The 17,361-nt window shown below is 45.0% G+C and overlaps 1 protein-coding gene across 2 annotated transcripts in view; it reads right to left on the bottom strand.

Annotated features, from left to right (window-relative positions):
• lrch4 (leucine-rich repeats and calponin homology (CH) domain containing 4) overlaps positions 1-17,361 on the bottom strand; it is a 32,562-nt gene that overhangs the window by 8,979 nt on the left and 6,222 nt on the right. For both annotated transcript variants that reach the window (XM_069177858.1, XM_069177857.1), the window contains exons 2-9: positions 5,549-5,693; positions 5,036-5,165; positions 4,630-4,735; positions 2,709-2,955; positions 1,938-2,034; positions 1,725-1,836; positions 1,519-1,625; positions 1,391-1,443 (exon numbers count right to left, since the gene is read on the bottom strand). In XM_069177858.1, the coding sequence (XP_069033959.1) occupies positions 1,391-1,443; positions 1,519-1,625; positions 1,725-1,836; positions 1,938-2,034; positions 2,709-2,955; positions 4,630-4,735; positions 5,036-5,165; positions 5,549-5,693 (997 nt within the window). The remainder of the gene's footprint in view (positions 1-1,390; positions 1,444-1,518; positions 1,626-1,724; positions 1,837-1,937; positions 2,035-2,708; positions 2,956-4,629; positions 4,736-5,035; positions 5,166-5,548; positions 5,694-17,361) is intronic.

The raw sequence follows: 17,361 nt of genomic DNA, 5'->3' as shown, positions 1-17,361 counted from the left end.
GCGACTGTGACGGCTGGCTGCGTGTAAAAAGATGTTCCCGTGTTAAAAAGCACACATCTGTTCAGAAACTGTGGCTTCACATTCCATTTTAGGTCTCGGCTCTATTTTTAGAAGGCAGAGAGGCCGAGCAGGTGGACTTCATCGACAGCAGCGTGACGGAGGAAGAGGAGGAGATGAGGATGGACCCGCCCACTCCTCCTCTCACAGGAAGTGTTGGAGGCCAAGATGCGGAGCGAAGACGAGTCCGACTCTTCCTCAGTCACTACGTCCACACCGCGAGCGAGCACGAGGCCTAATGAGGGTGCAGCTAATAAAACAACAGCAGATCAGTGGGCCTGTTGCACCACAGAACAATGGATGTCTGTCACAGATTCATCTGCAGCCAAAGGGGCTGCTGGGAAACCGGACCGCAACAATGTACATCTCTCCATGATGGAGTAAGAAGGATGAAAGCTGCCTGCAGAGCTGCTGCTCACACTGACGCCCCCAAAACCAAATGTGGGTGTGAAGATGGAAGATGCCCTCATACAGAGTCCTCATATAAAACATAATTAAGATATAATTAATGAACTCTGACATCATTTGTTTTCCTTTCAAAAGACAGAAACATTTTGAGAGACACGCCGAGCAGTCGGGCTCTGTCAATCATGAGAACTGCAGTCTGCTGACTTTTCCCAGTTCTTCAGATACTCCGTAGTAAAACGGAGGAAACGTGATGAACCCTCGTCTGTCCGTCACCTGGAGGAACCAATCAGGAGCAGTGACACCGACAGAGAGCTGGATTAAAAAGTGTCACACAGAGGATGAAGGGTGACGTATAAATACTTCTACCCACATCCTACTCAACTCTACTCAGCTGTGTTCATAAAGCACCTTCCATACAAGCCTGCAGCCCATCAGAGCAGCAAACAGTCAAACCAAGCAAAGAACCAAACAAATCAACAGGCAACAAGATTAAAAAGGAGGTCATACTAGGAAAAAAATTTGCTTAAATTATATCAACAATTTAAAAATTACAACAATAAAACAACGCTGTAAGAATCAATAAATAAAATTCAGAAAAGAAAAATACCACCAGGGATAAAAACTATCATTGAAATCTAAAACATCAGAAAGCCAGATTAAAAAGATGCAGTTCTACAATAATATCAATCAATATCCCTGTTCAGCATGTCAATCAATTGTCCTCTTTGATCTTTGGCTTGTATGTTGCTGATATTCCTGTTTGGCACCTGCAGCCAGCAGTCGATTAAATAGAACAAATTAATTGGAAACATTATTGCTCATTGATTCATTGTTCAAATTCTCTGATTACAGCTTTTTAAATATGAATTATTTCTGCTTCCTTCAGTCCTCCATCATAATGAACTGAACACATTCGGACGTTTACCTGCAGCTCGTTGAGTCCTGCGTTTGGGATGGAGAAGATCTGTCCTTCTGCTCCTGGAAACCAAAGACACAATCAGAACCTGCTGTCAGATGACCCACCAGACCAGATGCGTGTGGACTGAGCGGTACCGGAGGAAGCGCCGTAAGAGGAGGAGTGGGCGGGTCCATCCTCATCTCCTCCTCTTCCTCCGTCACGCTGCTGTCGATGAAGTCCACCTGCTCGGCCTCTCCGTTCACTGCAAACACAGAGTCACACGTTTCAGATGAAAACATTTCTTACCGTACTTCTCCGTAACATACGAACACGGACCGACGGGAGGCGTGTCCTTCCTCACCTCCACCGGCTCCCAGAGGAGATCCGTCCTCCTCTTCCTCCTCCTCCAGGTTCCTCTGGTCCCTGCTGACTTCGGCTATTCGAAGGGAGCGCTCCGAGAAGTCATCAGCTGACTGAACACACACACACACACACACACAGAGAGTCATGGGTCTGCTGGATGGTAGAGGTGCTGCCTTCCTCTATGATTGACAGTGTGTGTTTGGGGTCGGACCTCGTTCCCGGACCATCTCTTGCTGCCGCTGTCCACGCTGTTGAAGCCTGAGTCCAACCCTCCGAACTGACAGGTGAACAGCTCCTGGTCCGACAGGCTGCAGGACAACATGAACACACCGTAAACACACTGACTCCTGTTGGTTATCCTCCAAACACTCCTCACATCAGACTCAAAGCTTCTTTCTCTCATATCATCTCAACTATATCGGCTCCATAGAAGGACTCACTAAAAGGGCTCCATTAAACTTTATCAATATTTAATAAACCATGTTTCCGTTTGGTTAATGTATTATCCCAATATTTATCCTCCCTATTCACATTGTTCCTTTTTTCATGAGTCAGTTCATACTGTGGAGGCATAAAGAAGATTCATCTCCATAACTTCATTACTGTATAATGACTTCCTGCAGCAGCAGCTCCAAACAGTAAACAGGCCTTCAGAGCACATGTTCACTATGATGTTGAAAACAGACAGCAGCTTAGCATGAAGACGGGGAAACATCTGTTCAGCATCTCCAGCTTTAAGCACATATTCCTGAACATGTTTAGATGAGCACAGCTGCTGGTGTGATGGTATCCTACCTGGTGAGATGGCATCCTACCTGGTGACCTCTGTGGGACCAGGCTGTGTTTCTACAGGACATCCTACATCCACCCGATCACCATGTAAACTAACATTTAAACACCTCTTTAAACCTGCTGCATTACACTGTGAAACAAAGTTTGAACCATCAGCTCCTTCATCCTGTCCTTTACTTGTCTTCCTCACCAGCTGTTGAACCCGGTGGGCCGCAGGTGTTTCTCCAGCTCCTCCTGGCTCCTCTTGCAGGCCTCCATGTTCAGGTACTTGAAGATGTGGTATTTGCCTTTGGAGCAAATCTGCGCCGGCGGCATCTGCAGCGGGTTGTTGTCCAGCGAGACGCTCTGCAGGTGTCGCAGGTGGCGGTAGCAGAGGGGCACATGGGAGATCCGGTTACAGGACACGTCGAGGCGGACAAGAGGGAGCTCGGATATTTCTGGAGGTCACAGACAAGAAGAAGGTCGTGAATCTTCCTTTCAGATCGAATTCAAAACCTGTTATAAGTTATTAAAATGGGGCGAACACCTCGACTCCTTCCGAGGTTTACATTTATACGTTTGAATTGGATATAAATCACTTCATAGTAGACAGACTTTCTTTTTCTACTTCTTTCAGTCACGTTGACCGCCACATTAACTTTACACTTTTCAAATTATTATTTAAACTAACGTAATTTCCGGACTATTGAGCGCACCTGAATATAAGCCGCACACTGAATTTTTAAAAAATAATTATTTTGAACATAAATAAGCTGCACATGTCTATAAGCCGCAGGTGCCTACCGGTACATTGAAACAAATTAACTTTACACAGACTTTAACAAAACACGGCTTGTAACAAAAATAAAAATTTCAGCATGACGGCTGATTCGCCTTTCCTGTTGACAGTCCGAGTGAGAGGCAGGTCAAAGGTCAGAGGTACCTCATCCATATTTGGGATGTCGTGCGGGCCAATGGGATGCTCCGCTATCTTTGCATCAGTGAATTTGCGGAAGTTTGAAACTTTTTCCTCGTAGTCGGGAGGGAGCTGCTGACACAGACTCGTCCGTACCCTGATGGACAGGCCTTTACGTCTCATAAATCTGAGACACCACGACGGTCCACCTCTAAAATTCTCAAACTTCATTGCGGTGGCGATTGTTTTGGCTTTCAGTCGGATCTGCACAGTTGAAACACCTCGGCCGTCTGCTCTCTCTGTGTTGAGTCGGCTCTATTTCCTTTTCCAACAGCCAGATCTAATCGCCTTCAACTTGTAAGCTGCATCATGTGCATTTCTTGATGGGAAGTTTGAGCGCGCTCGGTTTAATCTAAACAGTAAACTAAAAAGTTAAATTGTTTCACCTGAACCCGTTCGGCAATTTCATTGGTCGAAAGCTTCATGCCGCCAAAAAACTGAGCACCGTCACAGAATGTGTTTTTTTGCTCAGTTTTTTGGCAGCATGAAGCTTGTGAAAGCGGGAAAAATCCATAAATTAGCCATTGTTTAAGCCGCGAGGTTCAAAGCGTGGGAAAAAAGTAGCGGCTTATAGTCCGGAAATTACGGTAGTCAAAATATTTTAACTGTAAATTTTGACCCATTTCCTGCACAGATATTTAAAATTAAAAGTGTTTCAGGCCTTTAATGTGAAATCTACAGGAAGAAAAACCACAAATGTGGGTGAGCGTGAATAATCAAACATTTCAGTTAAAGAGGACGTGAGGATTTACTACTTGAGCAGTTGTTTGTTTGTTTGTTTGTTTGTTTGTTACCTGAGCTCTGTTACTAAGCAACCTGAACCCTGGCTTTTGAATGTTTACATCTTTATCAAACAGCCAATATGTCAACCATGTGACCACATCACCCAGAACAGCTCATCAGGAGGTGGACTATTTTTTTTCTTTTAACACTGAGATCAAAACTTTTCCAAAAGCAGAAACAGCTGTTAATATTTATATTATATATTTCTATATTTTACAGTTTTTATGAAGCAGCTGATGATAAACAGCCCAGAATCACATTGTTCTGGAGACATCTGAGGTTTCTGAGCTTCATCAACGTTCACTGAGAAATATGAGCTGAGGAGAGAAAATGGGAGAAGAGGTCAGAGGTCAAAGGTCAAGTGTCTCTGCACCTTCAGGCAAAGTGGTGAGCTGGTTCCTCCGCAGGTTTAAGTCCCTCAGACACTCGAGCTGGCCGAGCTCCGCCGGCAGACGCTGCAGCTCGTTACAGCTCACGTCCTGCCAGAGGAGAGGATTCATGTTTATTTATATAAATATATACATATTATACATATTATAACAATCTGATGACAGGATTCATCATGATAGATGTCTGACTGAGATTTACAGGGTCATTAAAATGATCTGAAACAGTGACACTGGCGGTTTACATTTCCTCCCTCAGAAAGATAGAAACATAAAGTCATAAAGAAAACAGGTGTGTGTGTGTGTGTGTGTGTGTGTGTGTGTGTGTGTGTGTGTGTGTGTGTGTGTGTGTGTGTGTGTGTGTGTGTGTGTGTGTGTGTGTGTGTGTCGTACCAGCTGTCGCAGGTGTGTGAGCGACTGTATGGAAGACGGCAGTGAAGACAGCTTGTTGTTGCTGACGATGAGGACTCTCAGGAGGGGAAGCTGAAACACCGATGGGGGTAAACTGGACAGGAGATTACGACTGGGGAGACGAGCACACACAACAGGTGATGTCACTCAGGTGATGTCACTCAGGAGGGCCTGATGCAACAGGCCCCCTTAAAATCAACATGTTTCATAAATCACAGTTTAATTTAGCAGCTGGTTACCTTGACCACAACAACAAGCAGCTACAGAGTCTTCATCATTTTTATATCACACTTCATTTGGTCTCCTAGCAACAGTACTTTGATAGTGTAAATAGTAAACCTGTGACAATCAAAACTTTGAAAACTGAACCAAGTTGAAACAAAAACGTAGAATATTCTTAAATGTGGATTAATAGAATTCAAGATGAAGGTGGACCAGCTCCTCTACAGTGAGCAGAATAAGAAGGTGAGCTGTGTGTGAGGGAGGCGGAGCTACCTGAGGTTGAGGTAGGTGAGAGCCTGCAGGTTGCCCAGGCTGGAGGACAGCGACCGCATCCCATTGTGGTAGAGGCTCAGCGTCTCCACGGAGATGAACTGACACAGCTCCTCCGGCAGCTCACACAGGCGGTTCTTCGACAGATCTGAAACATAGACCAGACATCAGACCAGAGATCAGACCAGAGATCAGACCAGAGATCAGACCGGACATCAGACCGGACATCAGACCGGACATCAGACCAGAGATCAGACCAGACATCAGACCAGAGATCAGACCGGACATCAGACCAGAGATCAGACCGGACATCAGACCAGAGATCAGACCAGAGATCAGACCAGAGATCAGACCGGACATCAGACCGGACATCAGACCAGACATCAGACCAGAGATCAGACCAGAGATCAGACCGGACATCAGACCAGAGATCAGACCAGAGATCAGACCGGACATCAGACCAGAGATCAGACCAGACATCAGACCGGACATCAGACCGGACATCAGACCGGACATCAGACCAGACATCAGACCAGACATCAGACCAGAGATCAGACCGGACATCAGACCGGACATCAGACCGGACATCAGACCAGAGATCAGACCGGAGATCAGACCGGACATCAGACCAGAGATCAGACCGGAGATCAGACCGGAGATCAGACCGGACATCAGACCAGAGATCAGACCGGAGATCAGACCGGACATCAGACCAGAGATCAGACCGGACATCAGACCAGAGATCAGACCAGAGATCAGACCAGACATCAGACCAGACATCAGACCAGAGATCAGACCAGAGATCAAACCAGACATCAGACCAGACATCAGACCAGAGATCAGACCAGAGATCAGACCAGACATCAGACCAGAGATCAGACCAGAGATCAGACCAGACATCAGACCAGACATCAGACCAGAGATCAGACCAGAGATCAGACCAGACATCAGACCAGAGATCAGACCGGACATCAGACCAGAGATCAGACCGACCCGCCTGGTGGTGCAGCCGTTGAGCCCTTTTTATCCTTTTCTTTGGTATCATGGTTCTGTGTTTCATCTTTGAAGGAAAACAACATGATGCAGCTTTTGCACATTTTATGGAACTTCTATTTATTTGGTTTTTTGAGGATTTTAGTATAAATTGTTCCTTTTTCTATGTGTGTTGGGTTCCATCATATAAATGTGACGGGCAGGTTGAGATAGTTTGTGGCCAACAGCAGCAGGAGGAACCAGTCTGGACTTCCCTGAACAGTAAGAATATCTAGATTTCAAGAAGAATATATTTGTGGTTTTACTTTCCTGAAGAAAACATCTTCTAACTGCCTTTACAGAGAGTTTAACATCCCAGAATAGTCCTCCAGCCATGGCCTCCTCTTCCCCTAATGTCTCTATTACTGTCTGTGTTGGGTATCGACCGTGTCATTAACATGTCCTCCTGTCCACATCATTTAAACTGCATGTGGACGTTTGCAGGATGAGAGAACGTGAGCGTGCAGCAGTGAGGCATCGATGGAGCTGCAGTGATTGTAAAAAGCACCATTAGCTTCCTCTGGCAGCAGGAAGAGACAGACGTCTGTCAGTGGCAGACAGCCCACTGGCTGTTTATTGATCGGAGCTGGAAGTGGCCGGCTGCAGGAGGAGGAGGAGGAGTTCCCCTCTTTGTTCAGGCTTCCAGGGGGACTTTTATTTTGGAATTTCATGAAAAAAAAAAAGTGGGATGAATCTTTAGCTTCGCCAACTCAGCAGTTTGGTGGGTTTATAACAATGGGATATGGACCACTGTGCATCATTTATTGATATTTATTGAAGAGTTCGTGAGTTTGCATCGATGCATCTTTTGCCTCCTGTATTTTCTGGTCTGTCCATTTTTCTCTTTTGTAGGATTCAGAAAGCTTTAACTAGAATTTTATTGTATTTTAAATCAAGCTCAAAATAAATTCATAACAATTGAATAAATATAATAAAGGAAGCTGTATGAAGAGTTCAGGTGTTTAAAAAGGATGAGCAGTAAATAAAGTGTTTAGTAAAGCAGAACGGACGCATGCTTTCATACTTCACATGTTCTACAGGAATGTGAACAAAGAAACCATAGCGTTTCATTATCAGCACCATTTCTCATTTTCTCATGACCTTAATAGACACCACCATGTGGTACCGTGGTGTGTGTGTGTGTGTGTGTGTGTGTGTGTGTGTGTGTGTGTGTGTGTGTGTGTGTGTGTGTGTGTGTGTGTGTGTGTGTGTTTTGCTTGTGAGCAGGGTTACACAGAGTACAGTAGCACTAAAGCCTGATTTCTCCCAGTCTTCACTGTCCCATAGCTGGAGGGGAGCAGTCTGAACAATGGGTGGGGGTGGGGATGGGGATGGGGGTGGGAGCAGTGTGTGTGTGTGTGTGTGTGTGTGTGTGTGTGTGTGTGTGTGTGTGTGTGTGTGTGTGTGTTGGTTGCCCTGGGAGATAGAGAAGGTTGTCTAGTCTCCCTATCCAAATATGTGGGAGCTCCCAGTTTTGTCTAAAAAGGACGTGATGCTTCTAAACTTGTTTTTAATAATCAACCTGATATAAACACATGCATTAAAACAGAACTGGTCTTTGTTTGGTCAATAATATGAGGATCCACACACAGATGTCTGCAGCAGCCTTTCCCTGCTCTTTTTTTTCTTCCCAGGATGCATTTCTGCCCAAAATGGTAACCACTATAATAAAGACAAAAGGACTCAACATCAGATTCATGGGAAAAGCATGTGCAGTGGAACGGAGGCCTGCTGCTGCAGACAGCAGGACGCTGGCATTAAACAGACAGAGGAGGAGAAGGAGGAGGAGGAGGAGGAGGAAGAGGAAGAGGAGGAGGAGGAGGAAGAGGAAGGCCAACACATCAAGATGTCCAGAGCTGAATCCTCTGACTCCTCCTGGAGGTGCAGCAGGTCACAGCTGACTTTAACTTGGCTGATTTGTTCTAGAATTATCCTGTCTGCCACAAACATTGCAGCCACATTGTGCAACTCTTTGTGTTCCTGACCATCTACAATGGAGGTGGAGAGTGTAAACTTATCACGACCCAAAGAGCCACAATGGCGACATTCATGGGAAACACAGCAGGTTATCGTTTAAAGCAACACATTTCTGGAATGATTTCAAAAATGTTAACGGCTCTGAGAAATGAGTACAACATGTCGAAAGAAAGAGAAGTTAGTGGCAAAACCAACCATCAACCATCAGTGATGTCATCATAATTAATGATTAATGATTATTTTCAGATGGACCTCCAGAAAACTAATAAGAAGGAGTGACTTTAGCTAACAACACCGAGATAACTGATGGACACATTTTATTCACTTTGGATTTGATGAGAGAAGTTGAATGGGAGTCTATGGAGCCGGAGGCTTTTTGGAGCCGACCTCTAGTGGCACTCACTGGTATTGCAGCTGAAGACACTTCTGGATCAGAACCATCTTACAGACCTGAAGCTACGAACTCTTTTAGAAACAGTCTGTGGTTGAAACTAAATCCTTCATTACTGGACATCGAAAAAACAAAACAAAGGAACCCTCCTGTCAGACAGAAACGATCCGTCAGTGTGATAATCTGAACTCGGCTGACACATGTAACGCTACCATGGTGACCACACAGATTTCGTGACTGGCTTAAGAACAGGGTCACCTACCATTAGCCTAAGAGAGTCAGATGGGAGTTTAAAGAGGAAAACACACACACACACACACACACACACACACACACACACACACACACACACACACACACCTGTCCTGAACCACAGTGTGGTTCTGTGGTTCTTCTCGCTTTGGTACCGGGCCCTGGCTGCCAGATTAAAAGCCGGGGGAGGGAGGGGGGGTTAGTCAGCGCTGACTCAGTTTCAGCTAACAGAGAACACCTGTTATGACATCACTGAGTGTGCCGAAGCCAGACGTGCAACACACACACACACACACACACACACACACACACACACACACACACACACACACACACACACACACACACACACACAGCAACACAACAGCTACACGGGACGTCACTCACGGCATCTGTGTTTCCTGAATAAAGTCCACCGAACATCACCGTTTCTATAGCAACAGATTCATCTCTAAACAACTTGGCAAACTCCATCCATTTATCCATAAAGACCATGTGAAATGCCCTCGGAATTTTTTTGTAAACATTAAAATGTCTTATTGTTATCATGTGATCTTATTAATTCAGAATTAAATCTGAAATTAATTGTGTAAACTTTAAGAATCGTTTTAAAAAAGGGACGATGTGTTACTGGAGCGATGAGGGCGGCTCACAGCCTGAAACGGCGTCAGAGGATTTCAAAGGATCAGCAGAAAGAAGAGGATTTTCATGTCCGGGCAGAGCGTTGCGTCTAATTACAGAGTGGAGGAGGAGCTTCCATCAGCGCTGACCCGCTGACCTCCAGGAATGACTAGTGGGCAGCGGTCCTGTAAACTCCAGAGTACTGGAACACAAGGAAAACCCAATCACTGTGAAAACAGGCTGTAAATCCATCGTAAAAAACAAAAACAAAACCCAGCAGCAGCTCTCTCAGCTGGCAGCGTGTGTTGCGTAACCCGGGCCTCCCCGGGACAATGATCTGTACGGTGATGTAACCGGCCGAGTCTTTACTCTGCTGCTCCACAGTCTCACTTCAGTTTGGTACAAATACAGTTTGTGATTTCTTTGTGTACAATTCTCACAGACTGATAGAGTTCAGTATTGTTTCCAAAGACATCAGCTGAGTTTCTGAACCGTGTCTCACATTAAACTCCAGAAACCCAGAACAGTCTCATTACTGTTGCTATGGTGATAATCAGAGGGGTGGACTACGAAGCGAGGTTAGAGCATTATAGCGAGGTATGTTGAGACTCAAGGGTTGTCAGTGTCATGAAGCCGGCTAGGGTCACCATGGTAACTGATGCTGCAAACTTAACCTGGTCCAGAGCAGGATATGTTGGAGATATCGGATCAGAGCGCAAGAAAGTACCGACTACTGACCAATAGTAAGAGTTAGTACACAAGTACAAGTACAACACCTGGAACACAAGTACAACACCTGGAACACAGCACATGTTTGTCGAGGACTTTTTAATGCCGTAACTGTCACATGACCTCACGGCAACTAGTGAAGAACAGAAACATAAAACTTATTTCATTAAATTTCTACATAGTATGACGATGGCATGAAAAGGGAAGCTGATGAGCAGCTGATGGAGATCTGAAACAGAACTAAACAAACACAAAGGTCAGGAAATAAAGTGAAAGTAACAACAACACCAACTAAATCAAACAGCTGTAAATGTGTTTCATGTCATCCAGAAGAAACGTCCTCCGACAGAGATGGATGTAAAGACGGAGCCTCCTCATGTTCACCAAGTGAAACTCTACTCCTCAGTTCTGAAGAGCGAAGAAGGTGAGGTTTATAAAAAGGGCACAAAGAGGGGGGCGGAGCCAATGAGCAGATAATAGGGTGGACAAAAGAGCTGTGAGGAGCAGCCAGAGAGGGGAGGAAGAAAAACACAAAGAGGCCGACAGCGAGGATGCCAAGACAACAAAACCCCCGAGAGGAGTGACTCTACGAGAAGGGATTTAATCCACATGGCTGAAGGGACTTCTGGGAAAGACCCAGAAATCCCTGAGTCACGGAGGGAGGAGCAGTGGGGGAGGAGGACTGGGGGGGGGGGGGGGAGGGGGGGGGGGTGCACCTCATTGTACCGCTGTACAAAACCTTCTGTAATAACATGCAACCTTGCTGCATCATTCCACTCTTACTTTGGAAATGTTACATTTCTCTCCACATTAGATAAATCATCCTCAGACGTCCTTGAAATGACACAAATCTAACAATTTACTGTTGTTTTTTCTTCATCTGCTGCTTCCAATGTCATCAATGTATTTTCAGGCACAGCTTGCACCACGTCACCGTGGTTACCGTCAGTTGGACAAGTGTTGGAAAATAAGCTCAAAAAGACCTGTTTTTGGGGGCGTGTCTGTTTGATTGACAGGCCTGTGGTGCAGTCAGGTTACAGCTATCGGTGGGCGGGACGTAGTATCTTCAGGTTTCCAATCAGATCGGTCAGATCCACCTCTGGCTCCTCCCCCAGCTCGTCCAAATATGGTCACTTCCTGCTCCAAACCGCTCCGAACTAACAAGATGGTGACGGACAGAATCTGAACTGGAGGATTCATAACGTTCACAAACCAACGATGACATCACTGATGGATGATGACATCACTGACGGTTGATGACATCACTGACGGTTGCAATCGACACACTGAAGCATGAATACATTTCCCCGTCCTACTCTTGGTGGTCGGAGGCAGACGACCACGTTTCAGTGATTCTGGTTTGTTGGTGAAGGGCAGTTGAGCTTTTTGTTTTTCTGGTTAATGTGTTTTTTTGTATTATTTTGCTCTTTTGGTGTTTTCAAGAAATTCACTAATAAACACGTGACTCATTAAACCACAACAGCAGTAACAGTGGTTCATTGCTGACTTCGATTCTGCAGAAGTTGCAAACGTCTCCTTCCCCTGTTGCCTCCACACGGGACACAAAAAAACAAAGTATTTCTGGTATAAAAAAGAAAAAGTCGTATTATTTCTGCCATAATTTTCAACAGAGACGCTGATAAACGTAACACAGACAGGAATTCACTTCATATTAATGCTGTAATGTGTTTATATGACGATGTATCAGTTCTTCCAGTATAATATCCACTTCTAGTGACTCCAGTATCATTAACCTTTTACCCGGTGCCTCCCTACCGACCTTCAACCCTCAGCCGTATTTATATATTTTAAAGAAGAGAATCTGAGCCCGCCTTTTGATTTGATGCTGTTTGGGTTCATTTTGCAATGTTGCCAGTGACAACACAGCTCGCTGTCTGCTGTAAGACAGGATGTGGCCGTGTTGATTCCTGTTACAGTCTCAGCTACAGCGAGCTGATGAACACCACAGCTCCATTAGTGTGTGTGTGTGTGTGTGTGTGTGTGTGTGTGTGTGTGTGTGTGTGTGTGTGTGTGTGTGCGCGTGTGCGTGTGACTGTTGTACAGCCCTGAGGGTGACAACAGAAAGAACATGAAGTTCAGTAGGTGACTAACATTTCAACATTCATTGCTACTAGGCCGTCACTGCTCATTAAGTGGAGAATTAATCTGATCCCTGTTTGATTTGTTTGACATCTTTCTACAGTTACAGGAAACCAGGACAATTAGTAAATATTGTATATAACAAGTATGTAGTAGGAAATTAAAACTTAAACTGGCCATCTCTAAAGAAAAACATATTTGGCGGAGTTTAGCACAAAGATTGTTTGGAAATATTAAAGACCGTTTAATAGCACCACAGCTGTTTTATTGATATGCTGTTTGATGTGAAAGACACCGATTTGTAATCTTAAATACACAAACATTAATCAGATGCTTCCTGACAGCGACTGGCCGTACAGGAGGGTGAACGCTGGTGTGGTTGCCAGGTTTGTTCTCACCGGTGTGACCAACCCAAACCAGGTGACTCAGCCAGGTAACAAGACACAGCAGGTACAGAAGGTGTCTGAGGCTGGATGGGATGTTAATAGGAAACTGACTGACACCAACTCTGCTGTGATGACCGTCGACATGTTGGTTTGCAGTGCTTCTATTTTCCCTGCAGAAGGTTGAAGAGTCCAAACAGACAACAAGGATGAGTTTTCTTCTTCCAGCAGTCGACTGAGGAAACATGAGATCAGATATTTCCTCACATTAACTTCCTGTCTCCTTCAATAGGGAGCAACTTTTCTGACTTATTGGATTTGGCAAATCAAGTCCGACCTGATTCTCATGCCCTCCCTCCTCCTACAGACTCCTCTCCTCCCTCCCTCCTCCTACAGACTCCTCTCCTCCCTCCCTCCTCCTACATCCTCCCACAGACTCCCTCCTCCTCTCCTCTCCTCCCTCCTTCCATCTTTCACCTCCTCTTTCTTTTAGAGTCCTCCAGATTGCCAGCTTTGTTTTAGCTCCATATGCAAAGCGCAGTGTGTTCATGCAAAAGACAAAAAACAAACCTGAAGCTCAGTGCAGACAGAAAGTCAGATCTGGACGGAGAGAGAAACGTCGGGTAACATTTGTCATGAGTGAAAGAAATAAACTGCAATATATATAACTGAAGTAGCAGAAAGCCACACACAGTATTGGAGGAGTCGATATCTAAATGCAGTTTGTGTCTAGAGGTGAAATGTTTTCAACTCCGAACACAACACCAGATGAAGCAGACAGTAGGAGTGTAAAATCTCTCCAATCGTCATGGCAACGCCATGCATCCAGCAAGAGTGTTAAAACCATGAAATTCTATCAAACTAGAAGACTGGTTTTAAGGCATCAGAGTAGATTTTGGCATAAAACTGTTGGCTTGGTTTACCAAAGATTACAGTTACAGTTACACACCAGCAGAGTTTCATGAGACTGTTGGAAGGTTGAATCCATAAAGGATGGACAGTTGAATCAGTATGAAATGTGGGCAAGAATTGATTTATATTTTAAACATAACAGGATATCGTAACCTGACGATACTACGTCCCGCCCACCGATAGCTGTAACCTGACTGCACCACAGGCCTGTCAATCAAACAGACACGCCCCCAAAAACAGGTCTTCTTGAATCTTCTTTTCTAATGAATGAGGGATTATTTTCAGATGGACCTCCAGAAAACTAATAAGAAGGAGTGACTTTAGCTAACAACACCGAGATAACTGATGGACACATTTTATTCACTTTGGATTTGATGAGAGAAGTTGAATGGGAGTCTATGGAGCCGGAGGCTTTTTGGAGCCGACCTCTAGTGGCACTCGCTGGTATTGCAGCTTAAGTCACATTGGCCTGATTTTCCAGACCCGGAGGCTACGTCCACTTTTATATCCAGTCTGTGGTGCATACACAGATGCTGCCATTTGAACCCCTCCATGGCTCCATGCCTTCTCTATCGAGCACCGACTTCCTCAGTAAATCAGCCATCTGGACACCAAACACTGCGGGAGTTAATGGATCTGCTGGGTTACATAAGACAGGCACGGCCTCGGCTTTTATTATTCACCAGGCAGGTCCACTCCACACCATTAGATTACTTACACACACTCTTATAGTGTTACATGGTGTTAGAGGGACAAACACAAAGCCAGGAGGGATGTGACGGAGGCCCATTAACTAATGGCTGCCTGCTGAGCACGGAGGACACGAGTGGGACAACACAACAAATACAGGGAATAAAGAGACCCTCAACTCCTGGTTTTAAATCCAGCCGGAGACCTTTGGAGCAGCTCGACTGTCTCGCAGCCTCTTTGTCCTCTTTGTCCATACGATGAACATTTAAAACAGCCGTGTGCAGCTTGGCTCAATGGAGGTCATTGAGATAGAAGTCATGTCGACTGCATCCATCAGACAAGAGGATCTTCTCTTCCTTTATTCATTTCCAAACTGCTGCTCAGGAACGCAGCTGAAGGATACAACTGCTGATTTATTACTGACATGACCAACAATAAAAAGATCCTCCTGTACAACTGAGGTATAAATGTCTGCTCAACTTCCAGACGTCTGAACCAGCGACACATCGATGTCAGCAGGTAGGAGTGTGTGTCCGACCTCAGACTGGATAGAAAAGTGTTCGTAGCTTCAGGTATGAAAAATGGTTCCGATGCAGAAGTGTCTTAAGCTGCAATACCACCGGCTCCAAAAAGGATCTGATTAAATGTTTGTGATCAAAGGAAGTGATTCCATATTACTGGATGTTAAATGAGTTTTCTCCACACGTCCAGTTGTCAGAGACGTCTCTTTGTTTGTTTCATCCAGCAGGTCTATGTGTTGAATGAACATGAATTAAACAGCATCTAAAGCTCTTATTTTGACAGCTGATGTAGTCCTTGTTTCTATATTCCAGTCACAGACGCTCTGTTCTGGAAACATACGCAGCTTTTAGGACCTTTTAGCAGCTTTTAGGAGCTTTTAGGGACCTTTTATCTCCAAGAAATAACTAAAAAAAAGATTCAAACTAAAATGTTTCTGTGATGTGCAGCATGATTATTATCACAGGAAGTGATTATAGATTTATTCCTTTATCAGGTAGTGCTTAAATTTTGTTTTTTTAAATCTGATCTTTTTTTCTCAACTTTTTTCTAATTCCCGCAATTTTACGCAAAACATTTTACTTTTTTATGACATCACAATTTTTTAGAAAATCTGCTGCAAAGGAAAAGATTTTTGAAGGGACCGTTTAAGAAACTACTACTGCATTCTGATCCCACCCACCCACCCACACCCACACCCACCCACACACACACACACACACACACCCACACCCACACACACCCACACACACACACACACACACACCCACACACACACACACACACCCACCCACACCCACACACACACACACACACACACCCACACCCACACCCACACACACACTCTCTCTCTCTGAGTCTCTCTGGTTACCGCCCCTGGGACTGAGGAGGATTCTCCACCAGCTGCTGCTCAGAGAGAAAACACAGCAGCAGGTTTCACAGAGAAACGTGTGACGGAGAATCCTGTAAAATACACCGTGACAAAAGAAATGAGGATACCTCAACTTTATTCACTCTCAGATGTAATAACTGACTTCTGGTTTCTGCATGAAGAAGTGCACGTCGCCCTGCAGCTACCAGACAAGAACTTTCCCTGGAAGACACCGTCTCCTCTCAGTCGACTCCACCACGGTGTCGTTGGTTCCAGCTGACAGAAACAGATCAGTCTGCATTTAACTTCCTCCGTCAGTTATAACAGAACTGGTTTTGAGGTGTGGAAACACGTTGGCTGGCAGAAAGTGTGGAGCAATCAGAAAACAGCACAGAGACGACGCAAAGCAGAAGTGAAGACAGGCAGACCACATCCGCAGAACAGAGGAAACACACACACACACACACACACACGCACACACACACACACACACACACACACACACACACACACACACACACACACACACACACACACACACACACACACACACACACAGTACAGTTTTGTAGTTTAAACAGCAGCAGGTTTGAAGCCGGCTGTTTGTTTTTCTTCATTCTTCAGAACTTCTGTCACAAAAAGGTTTTCGGTGGATTATCGATACGACTGATATTTTTATACACAGCTGCTTAAAGAGTTTAAATCCAGAAAAAAAATGCCGCCCCCAAACAAAAGGAAATGTTGTGTAGAATTTAGACAAGATCAAGTAATGTTGAGTTTAGAGGAGTGAACAGGAAGCCAGATGCCTCTGTGGAGACGGTGAACAGCTCAACCATATCACAGGATCTTTTTGTCCACAGAAACGGTGAAATGAGCGAGTGATCAGAAACATGCACGGCTAAAAACATACAAACTGCTGAAGCTGCTTCAGACCGAGCTGGACTCTGAACCACCTCCAGAACAAAGGCCAGCATCAGTCACACCATCCTGGTTTTCATTTTACACATGATCTTAAAGGAAGAGTTCAACATGCTGGGAAATATGCTAACGATGTGTTTCTGAGAGGAAGTCGGTGCCTGAAGTACGGAGGACATTCATCGAGTCATCCTCTTCAAACATGAAAGATGCAAACGTTTTGAAGCTCCTTTCAAGTGATGGACAGCTCGACTCCTTCCGTCTGTCGGAGCCTCTGGAGGAGCAGCAGGAGCTGCTTCTGTTGTTTTATCAGTGTGGACAATGAACCAGAGAACCGCCACACATAAGCAGTCAAAACCACAGCTGATCCTTTCTGTTGGGGAACTGCAGATTCAGACAGTCGGGGTTTCATACATCACAGAGC

The sequence above is a fragment of the Embiotoca jacksoni genome, unplaced genomic scaffold (genome assembly GCF_022577435.1).
Source record: "Embiotoca jacksoni isolate LCO1_2020_lvr unplaced genomic scaffold, fEmbJac1.0.p SCAF_78, whole genome shotgun sequence".
NCBI classification, from domain to species: domain Eukaryota; kingdom Metazoa; phylum Chordata; class Actinopteri; family Embiotocidae; genus Embiotoca; species Embiotoca jacksoni.
Note: the sequence above shows the minus strand (reverse complement) of the source record. Positions and strands in the feature narration are given on the sequence as shown.